This window comes from Littorina saxatilis, linkage group LG1 (genome assembly GCF_037325665.1).
Source record: "Littorina saxatilis isolate snail1 linkage group LG1, US_GU_Lsax_2.0, whole genome shotgun sequence".
In the NCBI taxonomy this organism is placed as follows: Eukaryota; Metazoa; Mollusca; class Gastropoda; order Littorinimorpha; family Littorinidae; genus Littorina; species Littorina saxatilis.
The window spans coordinates 39,414,362-39,430,783 of NC_090245.1; the positions used below are offsets into that span (position 1 = coordinate 39,414,362).

General features: G+C 42.2%; 1 protein-coding gene across 7 annotated transcripts in view; it reads right to left on the reverse strand.

Annotated features, from left to right (window-relative positions):
- Positions 1 to 1,701: 1,701 nt before the first annotated feature.
- LOC138969152 (hemocyte protein-glutamine gamma-glutamyltransferase-like) overlaps positions 1,702 to 16,422 on the reverse strand; it is a 55,539-nt gene continuing 40,818 nt past the window's right edge. For all 7 annotated transcript variants that reach the window (XM_070341877.1, XM_070341885.1, XM_070341901.1 and 4 more), the window contains exons 6-14: positions 16,303 to 16,410; positions 14,970 to 15,147; positions 12,424 to 12,559; positions 12,063 to 12,166; positions 8,635 to 8,877; positions 7,459 to 7,737; positions 6,192 to 6,352; positions 5,807 to 5,943; positions 1,702 to 4,202 (exon numbers count right to left, since the gene is read on the reverse strand). In XM_070341877.1, coding sequence (XP_070197978.1) covers positions 4,037 to 4,202; positions 5,807 to 5,943; positions 6,192 to 6,352; positions 7,459 to 7,737; positions 8,635 to 8,877; positions 12,063 to 12,166; positions 12,424 to 12,559; positions 14,970 to 15,147; positions 16,303 to 16,410 — 1,512 coding nt within the window. In that variant the 3' untranslated portion in view covers positions 1,702 to 4,036. The remainder of the gene's footprint in view (positions 4,203 to 5,806; positions 5,944 to 6,191; positions 6,353 to 7,458; positions 7,738 to 8,634; positions 8,878 to 12,062; positions 12,167 to 12,423; positions 12,560 to 14,969; positions 15,148 to 16,302; positions 16,411 to 16,422) is intronic.

A 16,422-nucleotide genomic window follows, 5' to 3' on the forward strand; every position in this document is an offset into this window, starting at 1 on the left:
TTTTACTGGCGCAAGAACAACCAAACGAGCAATTGAAAACAAAACAACAACCCGCGATGACCCAGTGGATTTGACAACACAGAGACTATCACTACTCTATTACCATCGCCACAATCCCCAAGACACCTATTGTTCTGGTTCGTCACGCCCGTATCGTCACTAACCTCATCAGATGAACTTTTGCTACGCCGCAGCCTCGAGAGGGCATTCTCCGTACACGTAAGTGTCGACCGGAGCAAGAGTTCCGCGAAATTAAGGATCGTTGCATCTCCTATGAGGACTGCGGCCGAAAAGTCAGATTACAATCATGGCGGATCGAAGGGAGGCAATTGGCTAGCCGAGTAATTCAGCATAACCGCTTATCTCCCCTGACGACCGTTCCAGTTCTTCATGGCGCAGAGAAATGCAAGAGCGTGAGAATGCTATTTGTAGTGAGGACGGTATGCGATTTGTAGGGGACATGATGGATATGAAAAGACGACATCTTTTTGACAGTCACATGATGATAATTATACCATATACGGTACATGTGGCAGCTAAAGACGAAAGTGTAAGTCAGCCTATTTGGCACTAATAGCCTACTGTTCCTTTCTAAACAGCTTTTACTCTGTTCCCCTCTCTTTTCTTTCTTTCTCTTTCTTTCTTTCTTTCTTCCGCTGTTTAATTTCATACGCTTGAACATTTATTCTCATTTCCCGACTTTCTGAATAAGAGGCAATGCCTATGTTTTATTGCATATATCAAAACATGCGAAGAGTGCAAAGCCGGTTTTCCAGCGTTAACACAGAGAGTGAGAGGTTCGAAGTCATCAGATCAGTCAACAAAACTCCCTTTCTGCTTCAGCACTCTGACAGGTGCCTAACCAAATAAGTAGTTTTAACAGTGAAATTGAAGCCATTAGAGATAAATATTTGTGTTCATAATAGCGAAGCATCTTCTTATCCCGTTGAAAACATTCCACACAAAATAATGTTCAGGGGCAGTTTCTTGCCCGGCAAAGTAGCCCCCGCTACAAACCCTTCACTAATCGCCAAACAGAACGCACAGCAACACTTAGATCAATATCTGTGATAATAATCCTCCCTTATCTCACCTATTTCATCCATTCTTCTCCGGGACTGAGGTCACAAAGCTATCTCTCCGACATTGCTGCCTGTCCCGGCTTACACTATGATTGACATCTATGACGTCACATCCGATCAATTCAGCCGATTGGTGTCATGAGATTTACGCGATGCAGGTTTGGTCGGTCCGTTGTATAGTAGTAAACCATTGGATGCAAGGTGATGTAGGTCGAAAGTGTTATATTCAAAGATACAACTTTCTTAATTTGACCGGCTTGAAGATTACATATTGCTGCTTCATACACAAGGATCGGGAATCTCGATGGAAAGAGTGCTATTTGAAGCTTGTGTACTTTCTTTAGTATACAAAACATGCCCGAGGTGTAACGATCCACAAACACACACACACACACACACACACACACACACACACACACACGTACGCACGCACGCACGCACATACACACACACACACGCACGCACGCACGCACACACACGCGCACACACACACACATACATACACGCACGCACGCACGCACGCTCGCACGCACGCACGCACGCACTCACGCACACACACACACACACACACACACACACACACACACACACACACACACACACACGAGGGCGCGTGCTATCAGCTGTCATAACAACATTCTTTAATTATTGTTAGACGATACCAATTACAAAATGAACAAAACAATTCTGGGAGATATTTATTACAAATATGATAGTACGTTCGTTACAAAAACACGTTTTGAAACGTCGCAAATAACAGACAGAAAAAAACTAAATTGCAATACACAAACATGAACGTCAATTAACACTGTCAAAGATATAACAATTTAAGCCTTTACTTAAATTTGGTTATGACCTGGTTCAGCTGAGACCTCCGTAAGACAATCGGAAAAGATAATTTGGTCACTTTTCTGTAGAAAGTCAAACCTACGATAATTCAAGGGAGTTAAACCTCCCAACTTCCTTTTCCGTCTTGAACGCAGCGCGAGAAGACGTGTTTTTTGCGGACGAAAATTATATCATAACAGCAAGGAATTTTCAAACGAAAACAAACCCATGGAAGTCTAGTATTATCGACGATAGAGAAAATTCCTTCTGTCTTCCGTTCGGTCAAGACATTGTGTTTGATTACGTAAGAAAAACAAATATAAGCTTGAGATTTTACTCACAGTTCTCAACTCCAAAATTACAGCAAAACATGAGCTGATTGTATATGAAACCACAGACGAATTAAGTACAAAAATACAATCATGACATTTGCACTGCTGATTATGTAACATGTGCTTTGTTACGTTTAAAGAGAAAAGGAGCAGAAGGATTTGTTTTACAGTTCCAGTGCATATTCTTACCATTATGCTTTATGTTTAATTCATCAGTTCAAATAGCAAATAAAACCATTACATGTTCCGTTTTGTTTTTTCATGGCACAACAGTTTAAACATTACGTGAGTATTAAACACATCTGTTTGTGATCAACCGTGGACTTGCTTCATAGTTATTGCATACAACACTATCGAAGTACATACAAATAACCATACTTAAAGAAAAAGGAGGATGCATCTATATCTATATACGGCTTGTGTGTGTGTGTGTGTGTCTGTCTGTGTGTTCACGATTCACGGCCAAAGTTCTCGATGGATCTGCTTCAAATTTGGTGGGCATATTTAGGTAGACCCCGGACACAATCGTGGAAAATTTTGAACACGTGCGTGCTCTCAGCGCGCAGCGCTGAACCGATTTTGGTTTTTCTGTACATCCATTCCCAGTAACTCTTCCTCATCTTCTCCAGTGTTTTGCACGTTTATCTCCTTTCCTTCGTACGGTGCGCCGGCGAAGCCGTCGTACACCCGGCAAAGCCGGGTCCCCGGCGAAGCCGGGTATTCGGCTCTACTTCTTCCCGGCGAAGCCGTACCCGGCGAAGCGGGTATTCATCTAGTAACTTATATTGGTGCTATGATGTTTAATATCTCATGAAAAAATATTCTTAGCAACTTCAAACATAAATTAAAATAATAACACGTTAAGACATTGAAATCTATCCAAATGTTCAGAGACAGAGAGATAGAGATCTCTATGCAGATTATAGCACCATCAAATATACACAAACACAAAATGTCTCGAAATGTGTAAAAACAAAAGGGAAAGGATGATTATCATATGGTTGGAACGGAGACACAATATTATGGAATAAAAAAAATAAGCAAACCACGACAGGCAAATATTAGACATTTAGACAAATAAGCCAGACGTTTTGAGCAATAATATACATGATTTTTCGTTCTAAAATATTTCATTTTGTTCAAATATAGAAAGCAAAGACAAATTTTAGTACCAAAAAAATAGGGCACATGTCAGAAAAGAAGCAAATATTTTGTGATGCTTCATCATCAAATCGAGTGGGAATTTTTGCAAAATTCCAAAAGTCGGACGTCCGACATGCTGATAAACACGACTAACTGCAAGTAATAAACTAAAGACTTTTTTTTTTTTTTTTACTTCAACTTAAAAACCGAAGTCTGATGGGCGGAATTCTAACAATGCAGCTTTTTTTCCATCGAAAGTTGTTTTATCTTTTAGATCTACCAGTTCTGTTCGTGAAAGTTAAATGGAATAAAATACCTGTTGTGAAATAAAAGTCAATCACCTTAGACTCGATAAGTAGGATGCTTAAAGCTAGTCATACCGCTTTCAAAAAGCGACAATCAAACACTGTCATAAGCTAAACAATAATCTGCCCAACCGCTTCGCACATGGGTAAAGTCCATTATCAAAAATATTACCAGTAAAATGACTTCATACAAGTTTAAGATGAATGATGTCATCCGAGTTCCAAGTTTCGTCAGTGCGACCTACTCCATGACGTCTATTCCGTCTTACTGTCGTCAGTTCGATCTACTTCATGACGTCATCTCAGACCATGCGGTCGTCAATTTGACCTGCATAATGACACCATCTCAGTTCTTGCTGTCCTTGCTGTCGTCAGTGATGTCGAGTTCAGCAGCGCTGGCTACGTCACAGATCTGACGACAGTAGTAGTTGGCCACGATTTCCTGGCGCCCCGAACGTCTAGCTTTCAACGTCACGGTTTCCCGGCATTCCTCGCCTGGACCTATCGGCTTCCTGTACAGATATGAAGTCGTTACACATGGTTTTTTTCCTGCCGGCAAACTGTTTCAAGTTGCTGCATAAAGATAACACAATTTAAGCTATGTTTTCATATAGCGGCAGCGGCAAAACGCAGCGACATGTCGCGCGACGGTTCGGCGGCAAGATTCGTTGCGCTCTAGAGAGCGAAAAAAAATTGTTGCCGCGCAGTAATCGCGCCCAAAGTGGGCGTGGTTTAGTCATTCCAAATATTCGAAGACCCCTCACAACCAGGTTTATAATCTATTTTGACGTTTTTTTCGTTATATACATGTGTGCCCTGAGCTGCACATCGTCCATCAAGGATTCTTTCAAATGTTGTCAAAGGCACCGGGTGCGTTCTGCTTTTTGAGCTTTTTGTGGATTTTTCATTTCATTTCTCGTCTTTACAATTTCTCACCAACATAAGTAGCTTCAAATATATGTGACCGTAAATATTGCCTTGTTGTGAGAGTTCTTGACCGAATCACCATCAGAAGTCAAGCCAAAAAGAAAAAAATCCGCCTGCTGCACTGCTTTTAATGGAAACACGAACACTAATATTCGCCTGCCGCCAGCCTTTTCGTCGCTGCCGCCACCGCCGTCGCGCCGCTATATGAAAACATAGCTTTAGACTTTTCGTCCAAAATTGTGCATTAGTGTGAGAAACTCGTAGCGTGTTGACCCATATCTTCACTTCTCTACCTGCAACATGCACACACCTCACCCCAACCCCTCATTCTCCCCCACTCCAACTCTACCCCAATTCCAATTACAATCTCACATGCTAAAAAAAACCACTTGTTTATCGCGCCCACAACTCGCTGGATGCCCGATCCGCCAACATATCGCGCCCACAACTCGCTGGATGCCCGATCCGCCAACATATCGCGCCCACAACTCGCTGGATGCCCGATCCGCCAACATATCGCGCCCACAACTCGCTGGATGCCCGATCCGCCAACATATCGCGCCCACAACTCGCTGGATGCCCGATCCGCCAACATATCGCGCCCACAACTCGCTGGATGCCCGATCCGCCAACATTGAAGACCCGTTAAGTGAGAGAGACGCCTGGCATTTTGACCACCTACTAGACTCCATTACTTTTTCTTCTTGGCTGAGGTGCACGAGAAAGTTACCAACCGGTCGGGAGCCAGCAGCGGTGTTGGATTGGATGACATTTATATTTGTTGTGATTTCCACGAATCAGACCCCGCGGTTTGTTATCTCCCGGTTGGGTGGCACCCACTTTCGGTTCGTGCACCTCAGTCCTGCACTCCCGTCTCCCATACAGACACACACCTGTCCTTCCAATCGTGTCCCACACAGGCAATGTGTGACGCCCATACCTCGCTAAGTGCCCAGTCCTTCAAAGTTGAAGACTCCGTGAGTGAGAGGCACACGTAGCGTCTTAACTAACAGTATCCCTCATAAATTCATAACCCCCTCCCCCTCAACGCTTCCCATCTCCACCCCGTCCCTACTCATAACTTCACTCATCTCTCAATACCCCCCCCCCACCCCCACCCCACCCCACCCCCCCTTCAACCCAACCCCGTCCCTTCTCATGCACAATCTCACACACACTGAAGTCTTACTTGAGTTTGATGCCCATAACTCGCTGAATTCCTGGACCTTCCACGTTGAAGACGCCGTTAGTGAGAGGGACACCCAGCGTGTTGACTACCTTCAGGACGACTTGGAATGGCTGAGAAAGGCTGGTCCGTCCCTCCGTCTGTGTGTTCATATAAAAACCCGTGTGGTAAAAAGTAGGCTGGGGTAGCATGAGGCTATGAATGAATAAGCTTTCGCATCACGACATCAATCAGCATGAATATCGGCTGAAACTTATTCTCCTTGGTATGCAATAGACAATACCTACAACGGATACATACACCCAGATGCGCACATGCACCAAGACCATCATGAAACCACAACCGATTTATATAAAGAATAGGATCTAGGAGCATCAAGTGAACTGACCTTGACCTCCAGGTGAGGTTTCTCGATCCACATGGTGTCCCTCGTAGCGAAGCGCTGGTGCGTCTCCCGTGCCGTGGCGATGACGTACACGTTGACGTGCGAATCTGTGTCCTTGTTGTTGATGTAATCCGCGCACTTCAATGACATCTTGACGTCACACTCTGCAAGTGACGTCAGTGTCAGGAGGTATAGAGAGCGTGCGTAAGGAATACTAATGTGACATGGACGTGGTCCTGATGTTTTGTTTTGTGTTTGTTTGTATATGTGTGTGTGTGTGTGTGTGTGTGTGTGTGTGTGTGTGAGGGGGGGGCAAACTTATTATGCTGTTGTACAAGTAAGACGTGGCTTGATTTAATCAATCAATCAATCAATGAGTCTTATATTGCGCATATTCCGTGGGTACAGTTCTAGGCGCTCTGCAGTGATGCCGTGTGAGATGAAATTTTATACGGCCAGTAGATTGCAGCCATTTCGGCGCATATTTACCTTTCACGGCCTATTATTCCAAGTCACACGGGTATAGGTAGACAATTATTAACTGTGCCTAAGCAATTTTTGCCAGGAAAGACCCTTTTGTCAATCGTGGGATCTTTAACGTGCACACCCAATGTAGTGTACACGGGGGGAGGTTCGGACACCGAAGAGAGTCTGCACACAAAGTTGACTCTGTGAAATAAATTTCCGCCGAACCTGGGATCGAACTCACGCTGACAGCGGCCAACTGAATACAAATCCAGCGCGCTACCAACTGAGCTATATCCCCGCCCTTTATAAAAGTAGCTTCAGGTTTAATCATCGCGGTTTAGGCTATTGTGACAACCACCAGTGCTATGCAATTACATAAAGTACGATATGTATCCTCTACCTGCTGGACCTTTTCATTCACATTTTTACTCCGGGTTCTTGTCTATCGATGGGATGAATCTTTAAGCACATTTGTAGCTCTCTTTGTGTCCCATACCTTACCTGGTAATTCTGATGTATACACCTTTATAGAGGTAAATTGTATTGTATTACTGTTCTTCAACCATACTTGTTATGATTTCTTTTCTTTACTGATTAATTAATTATTTGAGTTTAGTTGAGTGTTACATACATTATCAGTTTTGTACATCATGATTGTCATGTTAATTTTTCATGTCTCTTTGGCACGTAATATAAGCGTTCGTTTGTGTCCCTTTTGTGTTCCCTTTTATTGTTGTATCATGTAAATTGAATTTAAAAAAAACTTGTTTAACCCAATTTACTTATTTATTTATGAACTTACCTGCATGTGGGTCAATGACTTGACACTCAGAGTGGTCCTTCAGGTCAGACGCAGGAACGCCCGTGTTGTAGGCCGAGATGAAGCAGAGGTACACGTCCACCGTCCTGGCCTCCCCGCTGTCGTTCTTCATCTTCAAGGTCACGTTAATGTCCCCGGACTTGTGACCTTCACCTTGGAAGGTGAACTCCATGTCCTCAGTGCCGTTGACGATCTGCCGCGGCATGGCGCGGAAACACAGCCGGGCGGCCGATTTCAAGATGTCAGCTTCCTCTTGACTACCTGAAAGTCGAAATAATGATGATGATGGTGATGATGTTTGTGGATATTTGTGGGTTAGTCCTGAAGGTTCTGACGTGCATACTTAATTAAACCATGCATGATTAACCCTGGATACATGCACTCTAAAAATAGTATTTGTCATTGTCATTACTTTGCTCCTGTCTAAGGATCACTTGTAAGTTTGCTGTCAAGTTTTGGAGATAGTTGATTTCTATATATAGGCATGGGAAGAGAAACCCGGTCATTGAGAAAAATGTGTCCATTTTCACTGACTCCAGGCCCATTCCACTCCACTCCACCCCACCCCACCCCACACCACCCCCCCCCCCTCCCACTCAATTTGTTTGCCTTTTGCAAGTGTATCCGTGTGGGTTTTGTTTTTAAAGAATGCTATGTTCGTTGGTTTGTTATGTTTGTTTGTTTCTCCATCTTTCTGCTTTAGTAAACTGCTTGATTTCGAGCTTGCGTTTTGCTTCTATTTTACAAAGAAGGTCAACTTGAATAACGCGTCTACAGCTGCAGGAGCGGAGGTCTGAGATTCATGATTAGTCGAAGGCATAGGCCCGACTTTTAAGAAAGCTAAACACTTTTAGGGCATCACTGATTAAAGAAAAACAGTTACATACGTAACATGCAGTTCTTTCAAATCAAAACCACATCAAACGGAAAGGAACCAATCGCCTGTCTACCCCCACCACCCCTACTCACCCTCCCCCCCTCCCCCCCCCCCCCCCCATTGCTGCACAGAGAAGAATGATGTAAAGTCATCACAATAACAATACCATATCTTTTGTAAGACTTCTGCTTTTTCTTCTTGTCCATCACACGTCTATACTGTTAGACCGCACAGCAAGACAAATGAGACTCTGATAAAAATTAAAACAAATCAGTCTTCACCTTCGGGTGGCTTGTACAGGTCAGTAATGTCCAGCCGGGAGATGGTGCCAGCGGCCTTGGTGGAGATCTGTCTGCCCACCACCCGTTTCTCCACCCGGAAGGCCGTCATGTTGCCGTCCGCGTCCACCAGCCAGTGTACCCGCTCCCCGTGGGCCTCCGAGAAGAGGAACTTGGAGTGGAAGCCGTAGTACAGCTCCCCCTTCCTCACCGCCTTCACTGAGGCCGGGCCGCAGGTAAACACACCTGCAAACAGCAGAGATGTGCATTTCACAGTAGCAAGTGGCAAAGTAACAGAGTTGCATATTAGAGTAGCAAGTGGCATTAAAGGGACCGAGTTGCAGAGTTGCAAGTGGCAAAGTAACAGAGTTACAAGAAAATCTGCTAAAATGTTCCAACAATCTATTCGAGCCTCCCTTGGGAAACGTTTTGCAACGTCTGAAGCTGAAAGTTTGGGGTATTCATTATGCTGAGCTGAAAAACATGACTAAATCATATACAAGAGAAAGTTCAAATAATTGGATGGAATTATCGCATTACACAGTTAGTAAAAATCAAGCGAAAAAATCAGGTGCCAGAAGCTGGATTTCAATTATATGCAGGAAGAAACGATAGGTAACACCAGACCCTGTCCAAAAATAGTCGGAATAAGGAAAGCCGTATTAAAAGTATCCACTGTGATAACAAATGCCCAAGGATAATCATGCTTCACTGATTTGAACTACATCTGAAGCTGAATTAGGGGAGAGTTACTGATATCGTACCACTTAAGGACAAACAGCTCTATAACGCAACCATTTTATGCTAGGCACTTCAAATTGTCCATAAACACTCATCTCCTGTGCCTTCAACGTTCCGTATATTGTTTTCAATGAAAAAAACGCAAACTTGGTTTCAGTACGGATTTTAAAAAATCATCCAAATGGTACGAATTACAAGACCAGTTCTGTAATGCGTACCTGTCAGTCACTTATAACGTACTGGGGGTACGATATTAGTGACTTTGTGGTACAATATCAATAACTCTTGAAGCAGCGCTGAAGCCCATTCCGTTTGCAATGGCTGCCAGACATTTTTTCATGTCCTCTGATGTCCAGTTCGAGGGGGAAAGCATTTTTCTTAAACAACTTCAGGCTTCAGACTTCTTAATAAGTACTCCTAAATGGATCATTTGGCAATTAATAGGAGGTTGTGTCATCCTGCATATCGTACCAGAAGTCATTGTTATCGTACCACCGGTACTATATCAAGACTCTGGCTGGTACGATATGCGTGACTTCGGTAGGCTGGACAATAAGTAGATCTAGCCTTCCACATGTAAAGCAAATGCCAATGTTTTGATCCAAATGCAGCCTACACTCAACAAGGTATTAATGAATAGTCAAGTTAATTTGCTCAGTGGTGTAGTCTTTGCATAGTCACACAAATTTGTCACTACGAAAATAACATCAATATGCGAAAAAAGTGAATTTTTCGTTCTTGCTGGTGGTTTTCTCGCTAGCTGCCATGTTGACACCGGAAGAATGCTTCTTTCCTACGGGGCTCTCCCCACACTTCAGCAGGGGCTTCAGGCATTCGTCATTTCGCGGGAATGGGGGTGGTACGATATGGATAACAGGTACGCAATCAGTAACTCTCCCCTATATCTCCATATTTAAACAAAAAGAGGACACAACAGTAACCAGGTTTGGTACGTTCTTAAAGCCTCCCGTAAACCATCACAGAGCTCCCCGAGCGTCTAAATACAGTACAAGCATACTTCCATTTGAACGCTCACCGAACGGGAACATCCTGGCTGCTTTCTGTCGAGCGTGAGACATTTTCCAAGAATTTATTTTCGTGGACTTGGCCCTGAAGAACAATGGCGCCTCGTTTTTGCGCTAGACCTAACTTTTAAAATCTAAATAATAAATTGACAGCTTGTTACACAAACATTCTTTAATCATAAAAGAATTCGTTTTTCATCAAGACAAGATCAGAACAATTCGAAGTTGTGAAAGTTTAAAAAAAGAAAAGCCCGGAAGCAGGGTCACGCAAGGGTCGTAGCAGACGACGGCCCGGTTTATCAGTGCAAATCGCCGTTCCTCTCGACAGTCAAAAGCCATCGCTAGAGTTCTTGTGAACCACAGCCGTTGTTTCGTGCATAAAAAACGTGCTATTGTAGAGAAGCTCACGTCGAGTCGCATTCAAATGACTAACTATGACGACTGCATTGTGAAAAGGGGGAAAACTGGATCACACGGGTTCACGATGGCTCAGGGGTAAGATAAACCACGCAAAAATAAATTCTTTGAAATTGTTCGCTCTTTACGGAGGGCACCTAGGATGTTCTCAATTGGTGAGTGTTTAAATGAAAGGGTGTTTGTACTGTGTGTAAAAGCCTGACCGTATCTGTGATGGTTTACGGGAGGCTTACTCTGCCTTTAAATCAATATTTATCTCCATTATCAGATTCAGTTCTGAAGAAAAAATACAACTGTCCCTTCGGGTGGAACTGTACCTCTCAACCAAAACCCACAAAACTTCATTTGTGCATACATCTTCATGGCACTGAATGGTCCTCAAATACTGCAATTCCCAGCGGCAGGTAAACATTTTTATGATAACCAACGCGGTGCCAGTAAGAACACAAATCATCATCATTAGTGTCATTGTAAGTATCGTCTGCGATAACATATGCACAAGAATAACCATGCTACACTGAATTGAATTGAATCTGAAATCATCATCATTATTATAATGTTAAGTATCCACTGAGATAACATATGCCCAAGAATAACCATGCTACACAGAATTGAATTGAATCTGAAATCATCATCATTATTATAATTTTAAGTATCCACTGAGATAACATATCGCCCAAGAATAACCATGCTACACAGAATTGAATTTAATCTGAAATCATCATCATTATTATAATTTTAAGTATCCACTGAGATAACATATGCCCAAGAATAACCATGCTACACAGAATTGAATTGAATCTGAAATCATCATCATTATTATAATTTTAAGTATCCACTGAGATAACATATCGCCCAAGAATAACCATGCTACACAGAATTGAATTGAATCTGAAATCATCATCATTATTATAATGTTAAGTATCCACTGAGATAACATATGCCCAAGAATAACCATGCTACACAGAATTGAATTGAATCTGAAATCATCATCATTATTATAATTTTAAGTATCCACTGAGATAACATATCGCCCAAGAATAACCATGCTACACAGAATTGAATTGAATCTGAAATCATCATCATTATTATAATTTTAAGTATCCACTGAGATAACATATCGCCCAAGAATAACCATGCTACACAGAATTGAATTGAATCTGAAATCATCATCATTATTATCATTTTAAGTATCAACTGAGATAACATATGCCCAAGAATAACCATGCTACAATGAAAGGCACCCACCTTCATTGCACTCCTGTGGTGTGGGATCAAAGGCCTGCCACCCGTCATAGCCAAGGGGCAGGTCAGGGCGCTTCAACCAGCTCTCCCCCCACACGTGGTAGTCCCTGCATCGCGTAAATAAACATGACATTGAAATAAATATCCATTCTTGACAAGAACAACAAAAACTTTATGAAAGCTATCACAAAGGCAAATGGTGGCGATCTCCTTAATTAATTAGCACTCTATAAGGTTCGTCGTCACAGGTCAAACTGTTCATTCTACCTTCAATATGTGACTTATTTTCCACGGGTCTAATTCAGGAGATTTCTAAAATGATTTGACAAATGATCTGGGGACAAAATCTGCTGCATGCACTCACCAGACGGCGTCGTCCATGTTCTTCCTGGGCCTGTTATCAGCGGACCAATGAGCGTTGATGGGGTTGCTGAAGTCACTGTCATGTGACGACCGAAAACACGTCACACAACGCGTTGGGATGCCTAACGCTCTCAGCACTGATGAAGAAAAAAACAAGTCGCGTAAGGCAAAATTACTACATTTAATCAAGCTGTGGAACTCACAGAATGAAACTGAACGTAGTCCTCCGCTAGTGCAAAAGGCAGTGAAAGTGACGAGCCTGTTTGGCGCAGTAGCGATTGCGCTGTGCTTCATAGCACGCTTTACTGTACCTCTCTTCGTTTTAACTTTCTGAGCGTGTTTTTAATCCAAACATATCATATCTATATGTTTTTGGAATCAGGAACCGACAAGAAATACGATGAAATAGTTTTTAAAACGATTTCGGAAATTTAATTTTGATCATAATTTTTATATTTTTAATTTTCAGAGCTTGTTTTTAATCCAAATATAACATATGTATATGTTTGTGGAATCAGAAAATGACGAAGAATAAGATGAAATTGTTTTTGGATCGTTTAATAAAAAAATAATTTTAATTACAAGTTTCCGATTTTTAATGACCAAACTCACTCATTAGTTTTTAAGCCACCAAGCTGAAATGCAATACCAAATCCCGGCCTTCGTCGAAGATTGCTTGGCCAAAATTTCAATCAATTCAATTGAAAAATGAGGGTGTGATAGTGCCGCCTCAACTTTTACAAAAAGCCGGATATGACGTCATCAAAGGTATTTATCGAAAAAATGAAAAAAACGTCCGGGGATATCATACCCAGGAACTCTCATGTCAAATTTCATAAAGATCGGCCCAGTAGTTTAGTCTGAATCGCTCTACACACACACACAGACAGACAGACAGACAGACACACACACACACACACACACACACACACACACACACACACACACACACATACACACACACACACACACACACACACACACACATACACCACGACCCTCGTCTTGATTTCTCCCCATATGTTAAAACATTTAGTCATAACTTGACTAAATGTAAAAAGCAGAAACAAGTCTCCCTCAGAAGAAAAATAAAACACTTTCAGTGGAGAACAATTCGGAGCCCAAACAGATTACTTCTAACATTTTAAAGCTATGGACGTCTCAATTTGGTTGTGTGTGTGTGTGTGTGTGTGTGTGTGTGTGTGTGTGTGTGTGTGTGTGTGTGTGTGTGTGAGTGTGTGTGTGTGTGTGTCTATGTGTGTGTATGTGCGTGCGTGCGTGCGTGTTTGCGTGCGTGCGTGTGTGTGTGCGTGTGTGTGTGTGTGTGTGTGTGTGTGTGTGTGTGTGTGTGTGTGTGTGTGTGTGTGTGTGTCCGTGTGTCAGTGTTTGTTTGCCACTTTCAGAATTCCATCTTTAACTGGAGCCTACATAGTGAATCACATCGACTTTTGGAAATTAAAATCTGAAGTACCTGCTACAGACATCATAACCAACTATAATTGGGACCTCACATATAAAATAACAAGTCGCGTAAGGCGAAAATACAACATTTAGTCAAGTAGCTGTCGAACTCACAGAATGAAACTGAACGCAATGCTATTTTTCAGCAAGACCGTATACTCGTAGCATCGTCAGTCCACCACTGATGGCAAAGGCAGTGAAATTGACAAGAAGAGCGGGGTAGTAGTTGCGCTAAGAAGGATAGCACGCTTTTTTGTACCTCTCTTTGTTTTAACTTTCTGAGCGTGTTTTTAATCCAAACATATCATATCTATATGTTTTTGGAATCAGGAACCGACAAGAAATAAGATGAAAGTGTTTTTAAATTGATTTCGACAATTTAATTTTGATAATAATTTTTATATATTTAATTTTCAGAGCTTGTTTTTAATCCAAATATAACATATTTATATGTTTTTGGAATCAGAAAATGATGGAGAATAAGATGAACGTAAATTTGGATCGTTTTATAAATTTTTATTTTTTTTTACAATTTTCAGATTTTTAATGACCAAAGTCATTAATTAATTTTTAAGCCACCAAGCTGAAATGCAATACCAAAGTCCGGCCTTCGTCGAAGATTACTTGACCAAAATTTCAACCAATTTGGTTGAAAAATGAGGGCGTGACAGTGCCGCCTCAACTTTTACGAAAAGCCGGATATGACGTCATCAAAGACATTTATCAAAAAAATGAAAAAAACGTTCGGGGATTTCATACCCAGGAACTCTCATGTCAAATTTCATAAAGATCGGTCCAGTAGTTTAGTCTGAATCGCTCTACACACACACACAGACAGACACACACACACACACACGCACATACACCACGACCCTCGTCTCGATTCCCCCCTCTACGTTAAAACATTTAGTCAAAACTTGACTAAATGTAAAAACAACAAAGGGAACCATGCTTGGCCAGCTCATATAGACCTCTCCAAAAATGTTCCTTCTGTTGGCCTTGGATCCACATACTTCATCAACTAACAGCTAATAAAAAACAAAGGGCTAAATTACAAGTCCATCTATCTTTAAACTTAGCACTCACAAGTGGTTGCCACAGCAGCGAAGGTCCAGCATTGTCCGTACTTGACCCCTTTCCTCTTCTTCAAAAACTCTTCCAAGATGGCGGAACTTCCGTTCCAAGCATAGGGGGCGACACCGTCGTCGTATTTTCCGGACCAGTTTCCGCACAGCACTCCGCTGTCACGCTCTGTGCTGTTGATCTGGATTTTGAAACAAGTCAAGTTTATAGACTAGAGAATGCCTTTATGGAAGTTGCAGTAGTCAGTAACGCAGTATTTTTGCAACAGAACTCCTGCTGTCATATCAGGTGGAGGGGAGGGGGAGGAGGAGTGAGGAAGGAGGTGAAATGGGCGCGTGGAAACAGACAGGCAGTGAGATGGATAATATAATGGCGTCAATAAACAAACAACATGTAGACAACAATTTGAAAGAAAAAATGCATTAGCAAACGCAAAGACAGACACAAACACACAGACACACAATACAAGAGAGAACAAGAAGGGCAAAGCCCATACGACTCACATGCTTTACACATTTTTCCTACCAAAATACATGTGACCTTGACCCAAGGTCAAGGTCATCCAAGGTCATGCAACACAAAGCTGTTCATTCAAGACATATGAAGTACAATGGTGCTTATTGGCTCTTTCTACCATGAGATATGGTCACTTTTAGTGGTTCACTACCTTATTTTGGTCACATTTCATAAGGGTCAAAGTGACCTTGACCTTGATCATATGTGACCAAATGTGTCTCATGATGAAAGCATAACATGTGCCCCACATAATTTTTAAGTTTGAAACAGTTATCTTCCATAGTTCAGGGTCAAGGTCACTTCAAAATATGTATACAATCCAACTTTGAAGAGCTCCTGTGACCTTGACCTTGAAGCAAGGTAAACCAAACTGGTATCAAAAGATGGGGCTTACTTTGCCCTATATATCATATATAGGTGAGGTATTCAATCTCAAAAACTTCAGAGAAAATGTGAAAAATGTGAAAAATAGCTGTTTTTTAGGCAACATTTATGGCCCCTGCGACCTTGACCTTGAAGCAAGGTCAAGATGCTATGTATGTTTTTTGGGGCCTTGTCATCATACACCATCTTGCCAAATTTGGTACTGATAGACTGAATAGTGTCCAAGAAATATCCAACGTTAAAGTTTTCCGGACGGACGGACGTCCGGACGGACGGACGGACGGACGGACGACTCGGGTGAGTACATAGACTCACTTTTGCTTCGCATGTGAGTCAAAAACAGCCTATCATTCAATGCATCCCACAAAACGAAACCAAAACCCAATGATCGACCGACTCAGCAAAGAAAAATTGCAGCAGAAGGGAAGTAACTCACCACACGACAAATGGCTCGAACGACTTGCACTGGGTTATTGCGCGCTTGATCTCCCAGTTCCGATTTCTCCAAAAGCGCCATTGCAGCAAACAGGCATACGTCATCAAACTGTGTGCAAAA